General features: G+C 40.3%; 1 protein-coding gene across 5 annotated transcripts in view; it reads left to right on the top strand.

Annotated features, from left to right (window-relative positions):
- The window catches only part of NTRK2 (neurotrophic receptor tyrosine kinase 2), a 366,819-nt gene that overhangs the window by 265,815 nt on the left and 85,347 nt on the right, over positions 1-15,657 (top strand). For all 5 annotated transcript variants that reach the window (XM_017949950.3, XM_003911869.4, XM_003911870.4 and 2 more), the window contains one exon: positions 5,475-5,605. In XM_017949950.3, coding sequence (XP_017805439.1) covers positions 5,475-5,605 — 131 coding nt within the window. The remainder of the gene's footprint in view (positions 1-5,474; positions 5,606-15,657) is intronic.

Below are 15,657 nucleotides of genomic sequence, written 5' to 3'. Positions count from 1 at the left end.
GAGTCCTGGGAGATGGAACTGCTGAAGGCAGGCTCTGCATTTAGGACCACAGGGAAACTGAGAGAGAGAATTTCGGGAACTCCAGTACAGAACATTATCTTCTAGAGTATATTACTTTTAATCTTTCTCCTGAAAACTTTAAGATCTCTCTCTTTTTAACTGCAGGTTGCTTTGTCCTTGGCCTATATCAGATACTGAATAAATGTCTCTGTTGAAAGTCCATATGTTTAGTGGAATATGTCCACTGGACCAACAGTATCGATGAAACTCCATTATTGAGGAAATGGGAAAGACACATTTCCTATCTGAGACCTTAAATGAATAAAGTTATATTTATTTTTTATTAGTTTTAGATTTCATAGCAATGGGTATAGATGTGGAGTAATACTTTATCTGTTGCCTGTGTGTATATATAGAATATGTACTTCTGGGAGGAATCTATACCAGAAATTTGATTTAAGCAATCTGAAACCACAGGCATCTATGTCAACTGCCGAAGACACATTGCGACACAATGCATTTTTCAGGACTCTAATGTGATACTAACACAAAGCCGGAAGTCAGTTCACTTCTGGTACTCATGGGACAAATGACCAAGGGCACCACATTTCCATTCTGAAAAATTCTGTCAGTGACAGGGTTGCCCAGACAGGGTGCCAATCACATGAGTTTGGTGGTGTATTTCCTACAGCTCCTATTTGATTCCTCCTCCTGTAGCAGGGTGAATTTTAAGAAGAAATTTTTCTATAAAACTTTTTTTTTTTTTTAAATCAGTGATTGTTTTTAGTTTTCCTTCAAATCTAGGAAGTCATTCATGGTAGAGTTTGGACTTCTTTTTTTTTTTTTTTAATTTGAGACAGAGTCTCATTCTGTTCTGTCCCCAGGCTGGAGTGCAGTGGCATGCATATCCCTGCTCACTGCAAACTCTGCCTCCCAGATTCAAACAATTCTCCTGCCTCAGTCTCCCAGGTAGCTGTGATTACAGGTGTGTGCCACCACACCCATTTAATTTTTGTGGTTTTAATAGAGACAGGGTTTCACCACGTTGGCCAGCTGGTCTCAAACTCCTGACCTCAAGTGATCTGCCCACCTCAGCCTCCCAAAGTGCTGGGATTACAGACGTCAGCCACCACACCACCCAGCCTCTTATTTATTTCTTGTTACAGTTGTTTATGTTGGGTTTAAGGTGATTTTGCTCAAGTCTCCAAAGTTACGAGCAGTGAATTGGCTGACCACAGAGAAAGGAAGCATGTGAGAATTTTGCATGCTTATATGATATTTATCACGGAATCCTTAGGCATGCTTCACTCAGGATATTTTGTGTAAAGCGAATCAAAAATGTCCATAGAGCCCTTCAAGACAGTGATATTCAAAGTCTTAGACCACAGTGAGATAGGAGTTTGACCAGAATGTGAACTAGGGCATTGCTTCCTTCATTACTAGAGTCTTACTCTCAGGAAAAGTTAGCCTAATGTCACATAATCAGCCAAACTAAACCTTTGGATGTCTGGCCTGTTAGCTCCACTGTTGAAAGGTGCAGGAGAAATGGCAGCCCAGTGTTGTTACAGCTTAGGCAGGTTACTGAGCCTTTCTGAGCTCAGGCCCTGAGAAGGAAGGCACTGGTAAGGTGGAGAGGGAAAATGTGGGCCCAGAGCTCAGTGGGTGAGAGGAGCAACCGAGATGTCAGCAGAGGTGGTGCAGGCTAATGCCTCCCTAAAACGGAAGCTTCAAGACAGCTGGGGCTCTCGCGGGAGGGAGAGGGAGTAAAGGATCAGAAATCAGTGTGCAGGCCCTGAAGTACCAGGGGATGAGAGATAGAGATGGCATCCAATTGAGAGGCTTGGGCAACCTTGGCCCATTGCCGAGGTTTTATTTAAATCAAGGAGGTAAAGAGATGTTTAAGGAGAGTTGAGGAAATAAGGAGCTTGTGGAGTCACAGGCAGTGAGTTCAGAGTACACCGTGGAAGAGTGTCCAGGGGAGCTGAAGAGGCGTGAACGAGCCACGTTGGGAGGATAGTGTCTGGATAACCAGGGACTTCCTGTGGTGTTGTAGGGAAATGGAAAATGGGCAAATTGGGATGAGTTTTGATACCTTCTTAGAGGAGAATGGGAAGATGTTCTTAGCTCAATGATGTGAAAGTTTCAGATTAGATGTTCTTCCCACTCCTGCCATCTCAGAGAATTGAGCTACTTTATCACCTACGTATTTAAAAGAGTTGACCTCAATTAACTCAAATAACATAGTCAAGTACTATTTTTCTGTCACTATTATTATTAAACATATTTTTTCACAGATATTTATAAAGCACCAGTTGTTTGCACAGCACTGTGAAGACCTGTCAGGAATACAAATAGAGAATTGTTACCTGTGCCCCTAAGTAGCTCAGTCTTATAAAACAGAAATTTGGCCAGGTGCGGCGGCTCATGCCTGTAATCCCAGCACTTTGGGAGGCCGAGGTGGGTGGACCACGAGGTCAGGAGTTTGAGATCAGCCTGGCCAATATGGTGAAACCTCGTCTCTACTAAAAATACAAAAAAAAATTAGCTGGGCGTGGTGGCACACACCTGTAGTCCCAGCTACTCAGGTTGCTGAGGCAGAAGAATCCCTTGAACCTGGGAGGCAGAGGTTGCAGTGAGCCGAGATTGTGCCACTGCACTCCAGCCTGGGTGACAGAGCAAGATTCTGTTTCAAAAAAAAGAGAGAGAAATTTATTCCATTTAGAGATAATACACTGGCAAAAGGACGCTGCTCAGATATCAGTGCCCCAAATCGTACCAAAGCAGATAAATGCAAATATAGTAGCCCATTTCCTAAAGAAAAGATGCACATTTCCTACTTTCAAGGTCAACATGGGAAAACCGCTTTAATCAATTTTAGTTTTGGAAATGATGAAATTGTGGCTTTGACCTTAAAAACTTATTTTCCACCAAAATTTTCTCCTGCTTGGACTATGAAAAGACAGAAGGTATGTAATCAAATGAAAAAAAAAAAAAAAAAAAAGTTGAATACTTGCCTTGCTCTGTGTTAGAGTGAGAAGTAAATCAAGTGGGAATTTAATTCCCAATGAACATATGACAACCAGGGAGTTAAATATTAGATTTAAATAGGGCAGCTAATTATCTGCAAGAATTACATTTGTGTCTTTATATGGGCACTCTCCCTAATGAACACATTTCTCTCCTCTTCAATTCAGGCGTCGCCACTGGAGCATGAGAAATTAATATACGTTCTTATATTCATCAATATTGTTGCTCATAAAAAGACCTTTTGATTTTTATCACCCTGAGTTCCCAGAGGCTCACAGAGGCATTCACAGCTCTGAACCACATGAATTATCAAGGGGGAAAAAAATCCTATTAAATCAAAATCTTAATTACCACTTGCATTTTCTATAAAGTTGTGTCCAAAAAGAAACTGAGCAGGCTGTCCATCAACATGGAATGGATGAATAAACGGCGGTATCGTCCTTCCATAGAATCTTATACGGTGGTATGAGGGAAATAATTCCTGCTACACACACAATACAACCCAGTCTCAAGGACACTGCTGAGAGGGATGCAAGACCTTCAACAATTCGTACTGTATAACTCCGTTTAACGTAGGTTCGAAAACAGGTGAAGCTGAACAAGCTCTTGTTAGAGATGTAGCACTGCTAACAAACTTACAAGGGAAATGATTACGACAAAATTCAAGAGGATAGTTATCTGTGGGAGATAAGTAAGAATGTAGGTACAATCAGGAAAGAACACATTGGTGCTTCGAAGTTACTGGTGATATTCTATTTCTTAAATGGGATGGTGGGTTCATAGGTATCCATTTTATTATTATTATTTACTGCAGTTGAATTTAAACTGCAGAGATATTGTTTATATTTTCTTATAATGCAGTTCACAATCAACTAAATTTGAAAAATGTTATCAAATTACACCTCAGTACTATATCTCTACTTTGAGTTGCACGAGGCATCGGGAGATATTTAGGGCTTGCTCTTAACCTTGGGAGCTTACAGATGTGATATAATTGGGGGATACATCAGAATACAATCAAGCCATGATAGAATGTCAGTTCAGAGAAAGAGGTCTTTGGTGGTCAAAGTGGTCCTGGAAAGCTCTATGAGAGAATAAGAATTTGAACGGGGCCTTGAAGGATGAACTAAGCAGAGAGGAAGCCTGGCAATTGTTTTTATGTTTTTCTCTATTTCTCTTATAAATCAAATCTCTGCTCATGCAATTTACAATTGAAAAGAGACTTTGTAAAGTAGAAGAAAAGACATGAACTCTGGAATCAGACAGATTTGGGTCCAAATCCCAATTCCATTCCCAGACTGTGAATCTTGGAAATTCCTGCAGACTGTTTTCCCACTTGTAAAATGCGGAGAGGATTCTGTCACAGGATTGTGAGAATGACATGAGAGAATATAGTTGACCACACATTCCAAGCTCTAGAGGGCATCACAGTCTCTTTTTAATGTACCACCATTCAGCAACAAGGAGTTCAGAAAACAATACCAGCCAAGACCCGGTGGAACTCCCGTGCTAAGAGACTCAGCATTTAATGTGCTGAGTGAGGAGGCACAGCTCGCATGTACTTCTGTCCTCTGCAGGGTGCCCTAGTGGGCCTCTCCTCCATGACCCCTGTCCTTTGGTGTGCTCCTTCTCTGGTTTCCACCTTGCAGCCAATGAGCTTCTGAGGGCCCTTAACTGCCTCCTGCCTTGTGCACCAAGAGCGTGTATGGATGAATGACTTGAGCCATCGCCGCTCCAGACTGTAGGGAGGAACATTCTCTTGTCCTGGGATTCATCTGTTTTTGTCTCTTCTTGGCCTTGGAGAGCCAAGACTGAGCCATGATTTTAAAACAAGGCTAAGGATGCTAGTCTTTAGTGCAGACGTCTAGATGTTTCTGATCCAAACAAAGGAAGTCAGTGAGGCCCAGCCGTGTTTTAGCCCACTCCGCCAGAAGGCTAAAACTGAGGTGAGGCCAAAACCTTAATTAACAATGCACAGATCTTGCATTTTCCTTTTGTTTCCTCTGACTCTATCTCCCTTAGGAATCTGAGATGGCTTAACCAGGAATTCAGGATTGCTAGCTATCTCTCTGCTTTGCCCCACTGGACACACTACTAACAAATATATGCAAAGCATCTGGCTTATAAGAAGCCTGCCATTAATGTGAATTTCTCATTCTCCCCTTTTTTAGTCTATAAAGGTTATCAAGGATATTTTGCAGTCAGCAACTAGGTATCTACTTTAGTTTTATCAGAAACAATAATTGAGTTCTGGAGAATAAGGTGATGAAACCTCCTCCCAGCCATTTGGGGTGGACTGTGAAGATGGACACCCAGCCTTTTTGGTTCACTGTGCAGAGGAGAGACTCTTGGGCCTGGAAGCTCAGGTACAGGCCACCAACTCCTCACCTGCTGCCTTCACCTCCGTGTGCTTCAATTCCAATTTCCATTCTGTCTTTGTTTTGCAGTTGTTCAGCACATCAAGCGCCATAACATTGTTCTGAAAAGGGAGCTAGGCGAAGGAGCCTTTGGAAAAGTGTTCCTAGCTGAATGCTATAACCTCTGTCCTGAGCAGGACAAGATCTTGGTGGCAGTGAAGGTAAGAGAACATTCCAGAATGTCTCATTAACCATGATCACACTTATGTGTGGAAATTTAACTCCATTTTATTATATTTTGGTGGCCAATGCAGGAGCAAATTGTTCCTGCTATGGTGGATGTGTCCAAATTCCTTTAAACTAAATGGACAGTCGAAAGGACATTTGGGGCACATCCAACTGTCAGAGGTTCTTCTCAGGGCCCACTGACAAATCTGCAGGCTGTGAGGAGCTCTGAGTACTCTTCCAAGTCCATACTAACTGAATTTTGGATGGAAGTCAGTGGGGCCAAAGATAATTTGACCAGCTGAGTCCTGAAGACTCACATGTGTCTCCTCAAATTGTTCGGTGCTTGTGCCAAGCTCAGCTGAAGCTTGTGTCAGGTTTATGGTTCTGGAAGGAAGGATTGTGGACTTCACTTCCCCTGTCAGCCTCTGTGCCACTCAATTCTCTACCTTGACCCTCCCAGATGCGTACAAATCTCCAGGGTTTTATATAGCACAGGCATGATTTCATCCAGGGCTGGATGGCATCTCCTGTGAAATTCACCACCCACGGAGACTTGGTGGTTTTACTAAAACAAGGAAGACCAAAAGTCGTCCATCACAGTCATGTCCTCCCAAACTCAAAAAGGAGTCTTGGTCTCAAATAAGATAAGCATTATGATTGAAAGGCATACAATTTCCACTGAGCTCTCTAAAACACAAGAATTAACGAAAATAGCACAAAAGGCTTCAGGTATTTTGCGTATTTTTTTCAAAATTTTTTTAACTCACCAAAATAATGAGTTTTTTATATATATATATAAAACACTTAAAAGAGGCATATATTTATAAAATGAATTAAGTTCTAAATGAATATGGACATGGCTAATGTAATAAAATATAAGTTCTTGACTTAATATAAGATGATCGAATTTTTTGCTGTGTTTTATTTCTGCCAAACAGGAAACATTTTTACAAATGGCATTTATTTATTAGTTATAACCAGGACAACTTTTCATTTGAGAAAATCGGGAGTCTATTCCGTTACTGTTATACTTAACATTAAAATGTTTCAGTACATACATAATGGGCAACTGAGAAATAAAATTATTCTTGGAGTCATCCAGCAGACTAAATGGTTTCTATTAAAGTTTATCCAAATAGAAAAACTGTACATTTGCTTTCTTTGTCATCAAAAACAACTAACCAAGGTGGCACGATACTCCTAAACTCTCAGAGAAGACTCCTAAACTCTGCACTTTGGGGTGAATAAAGAACAGACCTTCCTAGGAATGATAAATGTAAACATTTTTCAAATAAACATCATCTTCCCAAGATGGGCAAATGGTGTGGAGAGAGAGAGAGGAGAGAGGAGAGGAAGGAGATCCTAGAGAGATGTGAGGTTGAATGGAGTAGAAGGTGGCAAAGTGAGAATCTTGCAGTCATTTTGGTGATGTTTAATTCTTGCTTTTGCTATTACTTCCTCTTTTCTTTTACTTACTCAAAAAGTTTTGTTTGTCATTGTTTAGCACAAAATGTTCAGAACATTTGGCAGTGTTAAATCTGCAGTCTCTGTTTTCTTCTTACTGTATCTTTTTTTCCCCCTTTTGGTTGAATGAGACCAAAAGGTAGCTCTATTTTTGTAAATTCATAGTTGGATCACATGTTAGAGTTGGAAGAATCTTTGGGAACATCTAATCCTAGGCTAGCCATGTATTATAGACAAGAAACTTAAGACCCTGGTTTCGTGTTCTGGGCCCACATTTTGTACTGCCACCCAGGAAGCCAAGTCAGACCTTCAGACTCTGCATTCACTTCCTGGTGTCACAAGATGGACTCTTTGAATGTAAAGAAATCCTGGGAGACTAGGGAATCCTAGATGAGAGTGTAGAAATAGCTGAGAAACCTCAGGAAGATATAGAGGCAACAGATTTCTCAGTGGATATGGCCTTTCATCTTACCACTTCTTGCCCTGTGCCTACTTCTCTGTACTTCTTGCAATACCTTTAACGAGAGTGTGTTGTGTAGCTGAATCCAAGGCACCCTCAGCTTATGTGTTACATTTCCTTCAAAACATATGCTCAAACAGGACTTCAGGGCTTGGACAACTAACAGTGAGGAGTCAGCTGGTGACAGTGATGTTTAGCCTGGTACCTGGGTTGGCCTTAAAAGATATCTTATGCCATTTCACTTTCCTGCCCACGGCATGCTTCTGTTTGGGCATATGTCCCATTACCACTGTCAGTGAGGCCCCTCTCTGGTTTGTATCCCAGTCACATTCCTAGTTCCACCTCTGAACCAGACCTAGGGCCTAGGCTTCACATACATCCTGGCTTTGCCAAGTATTTGCAAAGTAATGGCCTATGATGAGTGTTTCTTTAATCAACACTGCTTTTAAAAAAGGAAAAACGGGATTTGATTCTTTGTTAAATCCCAACTCTTCTCTTTGCTAGTTTCATTCTTGTTGAAATTCAAATGAAACTATCATCTATCATCTCAGATAAGGAAGACAAAGTGCCTGCAGACTAAAAATTCATTCTAACTTCATGGTCACAAACCTAAGAAGTTTCACGTCAGTGACCTTACATGTGAATTTTTTTTTTTTTTTTTGAAATGGGAGGTTTTGCTTATGTTTGCTAGAGTAATTTCGAGCTTCAGAGAGGATGTTTATTTCAACTCTCTGGGATTCAGAGGCTGCAGACACATAAGGGACTGGCTGGACCTTCCACAAGCTCCAGGGTGAATTGGATCAGAATAACCCATGGACTTTTCACAGAGCTGTCACTCGCCAGCCTGACCTGCTCATTTTTAGGGCTTTAGGCCTATTGAAAGTGTATTCAAAGACTATCCAAAGGAGTCTGGGAAGAAAATGTCTATGGTTCAGCCCTGACCACAATGAAGGGATTTTTTAAAGGAAAGAAACCAACTGAATGCAGCTGCCGGGGACTGCACAGCTTCTCACCTCTGTGGAGTGACTGCTGGGCTTGCTCCTCTTCCATTGGAGACACCCAGGGATGTTTGACAGCCTTTCTGCTGTTGCTTAGCAACCCCTGCAGCATTGATTATGCATGCTAAGAAATAGCAGCTATTGTCCTTTTTCCTTCTCTAGAAGGAGCTGACTCTGGTGTGAAATCTAAGGCTTTCTATTCAGATTGACAGATGTCAGATTCCTGTAAATTCTGGTGTTCATGATTTAAGAGCTTGAGGGATCCATAGGAAGAGATTTAGGGTAGAAGTGATCCTAAGGCATGTGCATGACACTGGAGGGCACACAGAGCTGAGCATCCTCTCCCATCAGAGTATCTGCTTGTTTGGATCCAACTGGATTGTCCCTTTCCTGATATTTTTGGATGATCTTTATTTTTTTAGTGAAATGGATCTATCAACCGTTTTTTCCCCTTTGCACTGAGTTATAATAAAAGAACCCATAGAGAGGAGGAGAAGCAGAGAAACCAGTCTTTGATCCAACTGAGTTACTTTACCTTTAAGTAAGTCAATTGCCAAGGAAACGCTTCATCGCAGTTTCCCTGCATTAACTGTGGATGCATTAGCTATTTTTGGCTCCATCCAACCTGTATTTCCAAAGCTGCAAGTCCTATAACATTTCCTTGTACTATGAATCCACACTGATTTTTGCTTTTTAAATATATCCACAAGTGTGCGTTGTGGGATTCATGGTCTCTCCTCCCCTCCCCACTAACTCAGGTGTATTTCTAGAAACATAAAATGCTGAATAGGAGAGAGACCTTAGAAGTCACATATATAACCCAAGCCTCATGTTTTATGGATGAGAAAACTGAGACTCAAGGAAGTCGAGTGACTTCCCCAAGGTGTAAGTTTAAGTGAGTCAGAGGTGTTGCACAGGAAGAAGACTTGGCAAGATAAAAAATGGTAAAATTTGACTTCAGCAAGCACTTTCATTGGAATCTGACTTAGGATTTTTGCTTTTCATGTTCCTGAATTCTTTCTTGTCAGCAGAGAAAATGATGATGTTTTTCTCCACCAAGAGTTTGGAAAAGTTTTCTGATAAACCCTCTAGCACATAATGAGGCAGGCCCCATGTGGAATCCAACATGTTTCTTCCATTTCCGTGTTGGGATGGCCCCTACCCAGCCTCTTGGTCCAGGTAGCTCCCACCCACCCGTCGCCTCTCAATTCAAGTTGTCCCTCTTGGGGAGGATGTCCCTTGCTTGCACCTCCATCTAGGTCACATCTCCATGATATATGCTATTAAAACATCTGTACTTGTCCTTTATAGCATTTGTTAATATTTTAAAATTATATATGTATTTCTGGGCTTATTTAATGAATGGCATTGAATGTCTGTCTCCTTCAGTAGAGTGGCATATTCCTCAGGATTACAATAGTGCCTTTTAGCACATTGCCTCATATATAGTAGTATGCAGTAAATGCTTGTTGAATGAATGAAGGGATGGATGGGTGGGTGCATGGAAGAACAAAAAGATCATGAAAATAATAGCCTTTAGATAATTGGAGAGTTGGGCCAGGTGTGATGGCTTACACCTGTCATCCCAGCACTTTGGGAGGCCAAGTCGGACAAATTGCTTGAGCTCAGGAGTTCAAGACCAGCCTGGGCAACATGATGAAACCCCATCTCTACAAAAAATACAAAAAAATTAGCTGAGTGTGGTGGCACACACCTACGGTCCCAGCTACTTGGGAGACTGAAGTGGGAGGATTGCTTGAGCCTGGGAGGCAGAGGTTGTAGTGAGCCGAGGCTGCACCACTGCATTCCACCCTGGGTGACAGAGTGAGACCCCAACTCAAAAAAAAAAAAAAAAAAAAGAGTTGATAGTTGGCATTTCTAGGTAGGGAAATAATTTGATGATCTATTGATAGTCAGACTTTTATAGCTGAAAGAAACTGTAAAGATGACATATATATAGAATAATGTAATCTAACAAGAAATTATTTTAGAAGTGATTGAATCACTGTATAGATATAGAGAACTAATATTGATATTCTTTAGCTTAACTCCACCATTTTGCCAATGAAGAAACATGAATCCAAAGAAGACAAATGACCCATCTAAGGTCACATAGCTTAAAAGAGATAATTTAATGTCAATGTCAGACCTGGGACTTAAACACAGTCCAGTGCTCACTGGGCACCTCGGTTTCATTTATTGAATTTTACATGTGCCCTGGTGAACCAAATTCAGGAAATCCAACACAATGACACTTATCAAATAATATAAAGGAGTGTGTTAGTTCTGTTGTTTGTATGGAAGGATGCAAGACATGTTCATATTTTCCCAAGTAGAAATTTAATTCAAGGGAATAAGTGGAAATAAGATATACTGGATTCTTGAGGGAGTGTTTAGGCCTCAGGGTAATACAAGCAAAATATTATAATCAGCTTTTAAAAAAAGAACAATATTATGTTCATTGGAAACCCAAATCAAGCTGGCTTAAGCAGCAAAAGGAATTTATTGGCTTCTAGAAATCCATGCTACTAGAAAACCTACCTACGGGTATCCCAGCTTTCAGGCACCACTAGATCTAGGGAATGAACAATCCTCTTTCTCATCTTCTCCATCCCTTGGCTCTGCTTCCCTTGGTATTGGCTTAAGTCTCAGGCAGTTTATTTCCACATTTGCTAAAGACTTGACAGTGATGACTCAGGGCTTAGATCCTGCCCTGCCAGCAACTCAAAAGAAAGAGAGCTCCTCCTTCCAAACAGCTATGCAAAATCCAAGGGATGACTCCTATTGGCTTATCTTGGGCTGTGTCACCAGACCCTCTGGCCAGAGGAATGGAATATGCTGATTATCCAGGCCTGGGTCGCATACCCACCCTTGGAAATGAAAGTTGGGGACCATTCTACCCAATCCATATGGACTGAACGTGGGGAAGTATTGGTTCCCTGGAGGAATATTAGAGATGCTATAACCAAAAGAAGGGAGAAAGAGATCTGACAGAAGAAAGTGAAAGATGACCAACTCAAATGGGAATTGCAGGACAGCATGACCTCCCTATGATGGGAAGAGCTGGTATCTGAAAGCTCACTCAAGATCTGAGGCAGCCCTGGTGACTGTCCCTTCTTCATCGTCTCAGCAGGAGACATCAGGGAATCTCCTTGGGGCTCCCCTGCTTAGTGCAGCTGTCTCTTGCCTTTGCTGCTCCCTAATATTTGCCTGCTGCTTTCATACCAGCTACTGCCCACACTGCCTCCATGACTCACTTGCTGATTCCCCAAGAAGGAAAATACTACGGTCCAGTTCTTCCAATTAGTCATCTGCAATGCCACTTAGTTTTCATGCCAAGACACCTACCTGCCATCCGATCATTTGAGGTGGTCACGTGGTACAGAAGAGGCCACCTGTGGGAATGGAAGCAACCAGAGCCATTTTTCTCAGAATCTGTACAAGAGCAGTATAAGGGCTCACAAGAAAAGCACATATTCTCCAATTCTGGAACAGTTAAAAAAAAAAAAAAACCAGATGAGAAAAAGCATCAAGAGTTAATTGACTCAAGTGCTCTACCCAGGCAAGGTTATTTCTAAGACAGATGGCTCTTTTCGTTCTTTCTTTTTATTTTTTATGACAGTCACCATATCACTTTTCACATCTTCATTAATTGTGAAGTCCTTCTCCCATTCATCCCTCTTCCTATGCCTCCTTCCCATGTTTCCACTTACATTGGCATGTGAAATACTTGTCCCCATAAAATGGAAATTGATGATGAAAAGATGAGTTATTTAAGAAGACATTTTTTAGTGTTACTCTGAAAAAATAGTTTGTGTCAACATGACATAATGTTACAGAAAGCACTGACAATTCTACACTTCTAAGGATCTAGGAACAGGAACTGTAAAACTTTTAATAATGTAATAGTGTCTGTGATTGTCTTTATTATCCAGATGTTGCTTAATAGACTAGATTTCTATTGTTCTTTGGGTACGTATATTCTTTCCTGGTGTGCACACTCAAGAGTGTGTGTGCGCGTGCATACGCAGGCATGCAGGAGTGCACTGTAAGATAGAGAGTTAGGCATTTTAATTAGATAGGCCCCAATTATTAAGTTCCTATATCAATATACCTTTCCCAGTAATTTCAACTTTAGACCTTGGGTCAGGGATCTGTTTTTTGTCTTGTTAATCACTTTGGTGACCCTCATTTCTGGCTTGTCTTCTATTTATCCACATATTTTCAGAAAAGCTAAAACAAAACAGTGCATTTCACTCTAATGAGGACTCATCTGGCATCAAACATAGCTGGAGGATTCGTTTCACACTTTTGTATCTCTGGAGTGTATGGATTGAAATAGTTGTGCTGCTTTTTCATTCACTTTAACATGATGAACGAATTTCCAATCAAACCATGGTCTACCAGCTCCTTTATGTCTAGCAAAATTTTATTGGAAAATTTCATGCTGGTGCATTTAAAGCCTGTAAATATATTGCATTTGTCCACACTGGAGGTCAACTTCTGATTCACTCTCTTTTGATTCAATATTTCTCTAATTGACAGTTGTTATGAATTAGTTTCCCATACAAAGACATAGCATTCCTAATATGCAACTTGATATAATATGCAAGTATAAACTGTCTATTTTAACCACCATATTATTGCAAATAGTTTAAAGTATGTGAATCAAAACTTAACCTCCTGTTTCCCTTTGGATAGTTGCCTTGTTAGATCTGAACTGGAAGAGCCAGTATGACTGAGAAAATAAAGATAGCAGTGAACACCCTGACCATAAATCCTGTATTTGAGGTTATCACTTGGTACATAATTAAAGTCCAGTCAAAGGAGTTATATACAACTAACTGAGTTGATATGCACAGAGTATTGTTTTCTAGCACATAGCAAGCACTATCTGAGTGTTTGTGATCATTATTGTCTTCATACAATCATTTAATAAGTTTTTACATTTGTAGGGATGTTGGGAAGCTACCTATTGCACTCTCTCTAGTTTCTGAGATTTTATTTCTACCGAGTTCTTTCTATCCATGAATTCATTAAAACACACTCCTCCAAAGCTGAATTTTCTAAGAATTTGATAGACACTTCCTCTACCTATTTTTAGAAAAGATCCTATCGTTAGAAGTTCATGCAGCATGCAGCATTGTGATCAAGGCTTGCTCTAAATGCGTGGTTAATCATTGCCTGTAACAAACTTATAAGTGTGTCTGCCTTAATTCTATCTCAATTTTGTAGTTTAGAAATGTTTTCCAACATTCCCAAGAAAGAGGTTGGCTCACTAATAGCCTATGGAGGTGGCTTTTATAGAACAATGAAGTCCAACAGAAGCATAATGTGAGCCACTATTGCAAGTCACATTGGTAATTTTGAACTTCCTAGTATGCATATTTGAAATGTAAAAAGAAACATATGAAACTTATTTTATCAATATAGTTTATTTAACTCAACATATCTATATTATCATTTCAATGTATTATTAATATATTAATGAGATAGTTTACATTATCTTATTTGTAGCAAGGTCTCAAAATCTGTTAGATGTTTTTTACCTAAAATACATCTCAATTTGGACTTGCCAAATTTCAAATTATCACTAGCCACCTGTGACTGTTGGCTACCATATTGGACAGTGCACATCCAGAAGCCATCAGGAGACTAAAGAGTCTCCATTTTCAGCAGATCTTGCCACAGAGATCCTAACCCAGAGGAACTCAGGCATATTAACCAAACATTCTCATGCATCTTGGTTGACTGGTTTAGGAGTTTTTTTAAATTTCCCTCTGTGTTTTAAACACTATGGTGGGAATTGATCATAGTGAGGTCTTACCATAATAATCTCTTCTATATTTTATCTTTCACCTTAACAAAGACAATGTTTCTATGATCTCTAAAATATATGAGACACAGAATATAAGATCAGTATTTTTAGAAAGGACACAACCTCTATTTTACCTCATCTCTCCTAAACCACCTATACTTTGAAATGGGTGATCATTTGTCATGTCCTACAATATTCTATCACACCAATGATTTCAAATAAGCCCTCTTGCCTCTCTTACTAGCTTTCCATTAACCTTCATATTTTGCTGAAGCATTTCATATGAATTCTGATTTTTCTTTTGTTTTTGCTCTCCTATTTCACCATCACTAGTTTTTCAGTTCTGTGCTGAAATTTATTTCATACTACTGCATTATTCCAACTCTGAATCAATATGTACTCGAGGCAGTATCTTGCTATAGCTCTGGAGGAGCCCTCTCCCTTAAGAGTATCTTCAGAAAAATGGCAGCTTCGGGGTGTCAGGAAATTCACCAGGAATAAGAAGAAATGAAACTACAAAGCAGACACTAGGAGTAAGAAAATAGCAATGCTCAGTGATCGGGCAAATATGCTTGTCAAAATGAACCTGAAGAAGAGAGATTGTCAGTGAGGGAAGCTGCCACCCCATATTCATGGCCTCAATGCATTGCCAAGGGACTCAGGGAACCAGCCAAGCCTTGCATAATTGAGTAAAATGACAATCAGCCATAGTACTAAAACAGAGATGATTTTTATAAATAGGGTTGATAGCAGGATTTTCCAGCTTCTGATTGCTATCTGGCTATGGTTCCACCCTTAGAAAAATTCTGCCCTTACAGTGCCAAATTCAGAAGATGATTTTGCCCAACTTGTTACCGCCATATTTTCTGAATCTCTTAAAATAGAATTGAATCATAATTTAGAAAAAAGACCCAACATGCGAAAATGGATGGGCATGTTGGATGAGGCCAGGCTTGTGAGATGCATTTGCCCCATGAATAGTGGAATCTCTTCTCTCAATTTCAAAAATGTTACTGAAGCACAGTTTTTGACATTGCACTGAGAATGGGCTCTTTTCCATATTTTGCTTTGGGGACATGGAAATGTTAGATGCTTCTTAACTCTTTCAGGTTGGCATTTCAAAAAAGAAAACCTTGTTCTCTGTCTCTCTCTCACACACACACACACACACACACACACACACACACACACACAGGCTATCTATCTTTTTTTTTTGAGATGGAGTCTCGCTCTTTCACTCAGGCTGGAGTGCAGTTGTGCACTCTCTGCTCACTGCAAGCTCTGCCTCCTGGGTTCATGCCATTC

The sequence above is a fragment of the Papio anubis genome, chromosome 13 (assembly GCF_008728515.1).
Source record: "Papio anubis isolate 15944 chromosome 13, Panubis1.0, whole genome shotgun sequence".
Classification (NCBI taxonomy): Eukaryota; Metazoa; Chordata; class Mammalia; order Primates; family Cercopithecidae; genus Papio; species Papio anubis.
The sequence above is the reverse complement of the archived record's forward strand: the minus strand, read 5'-3'. Positions and strand labels throughout refer to the sequence as shown.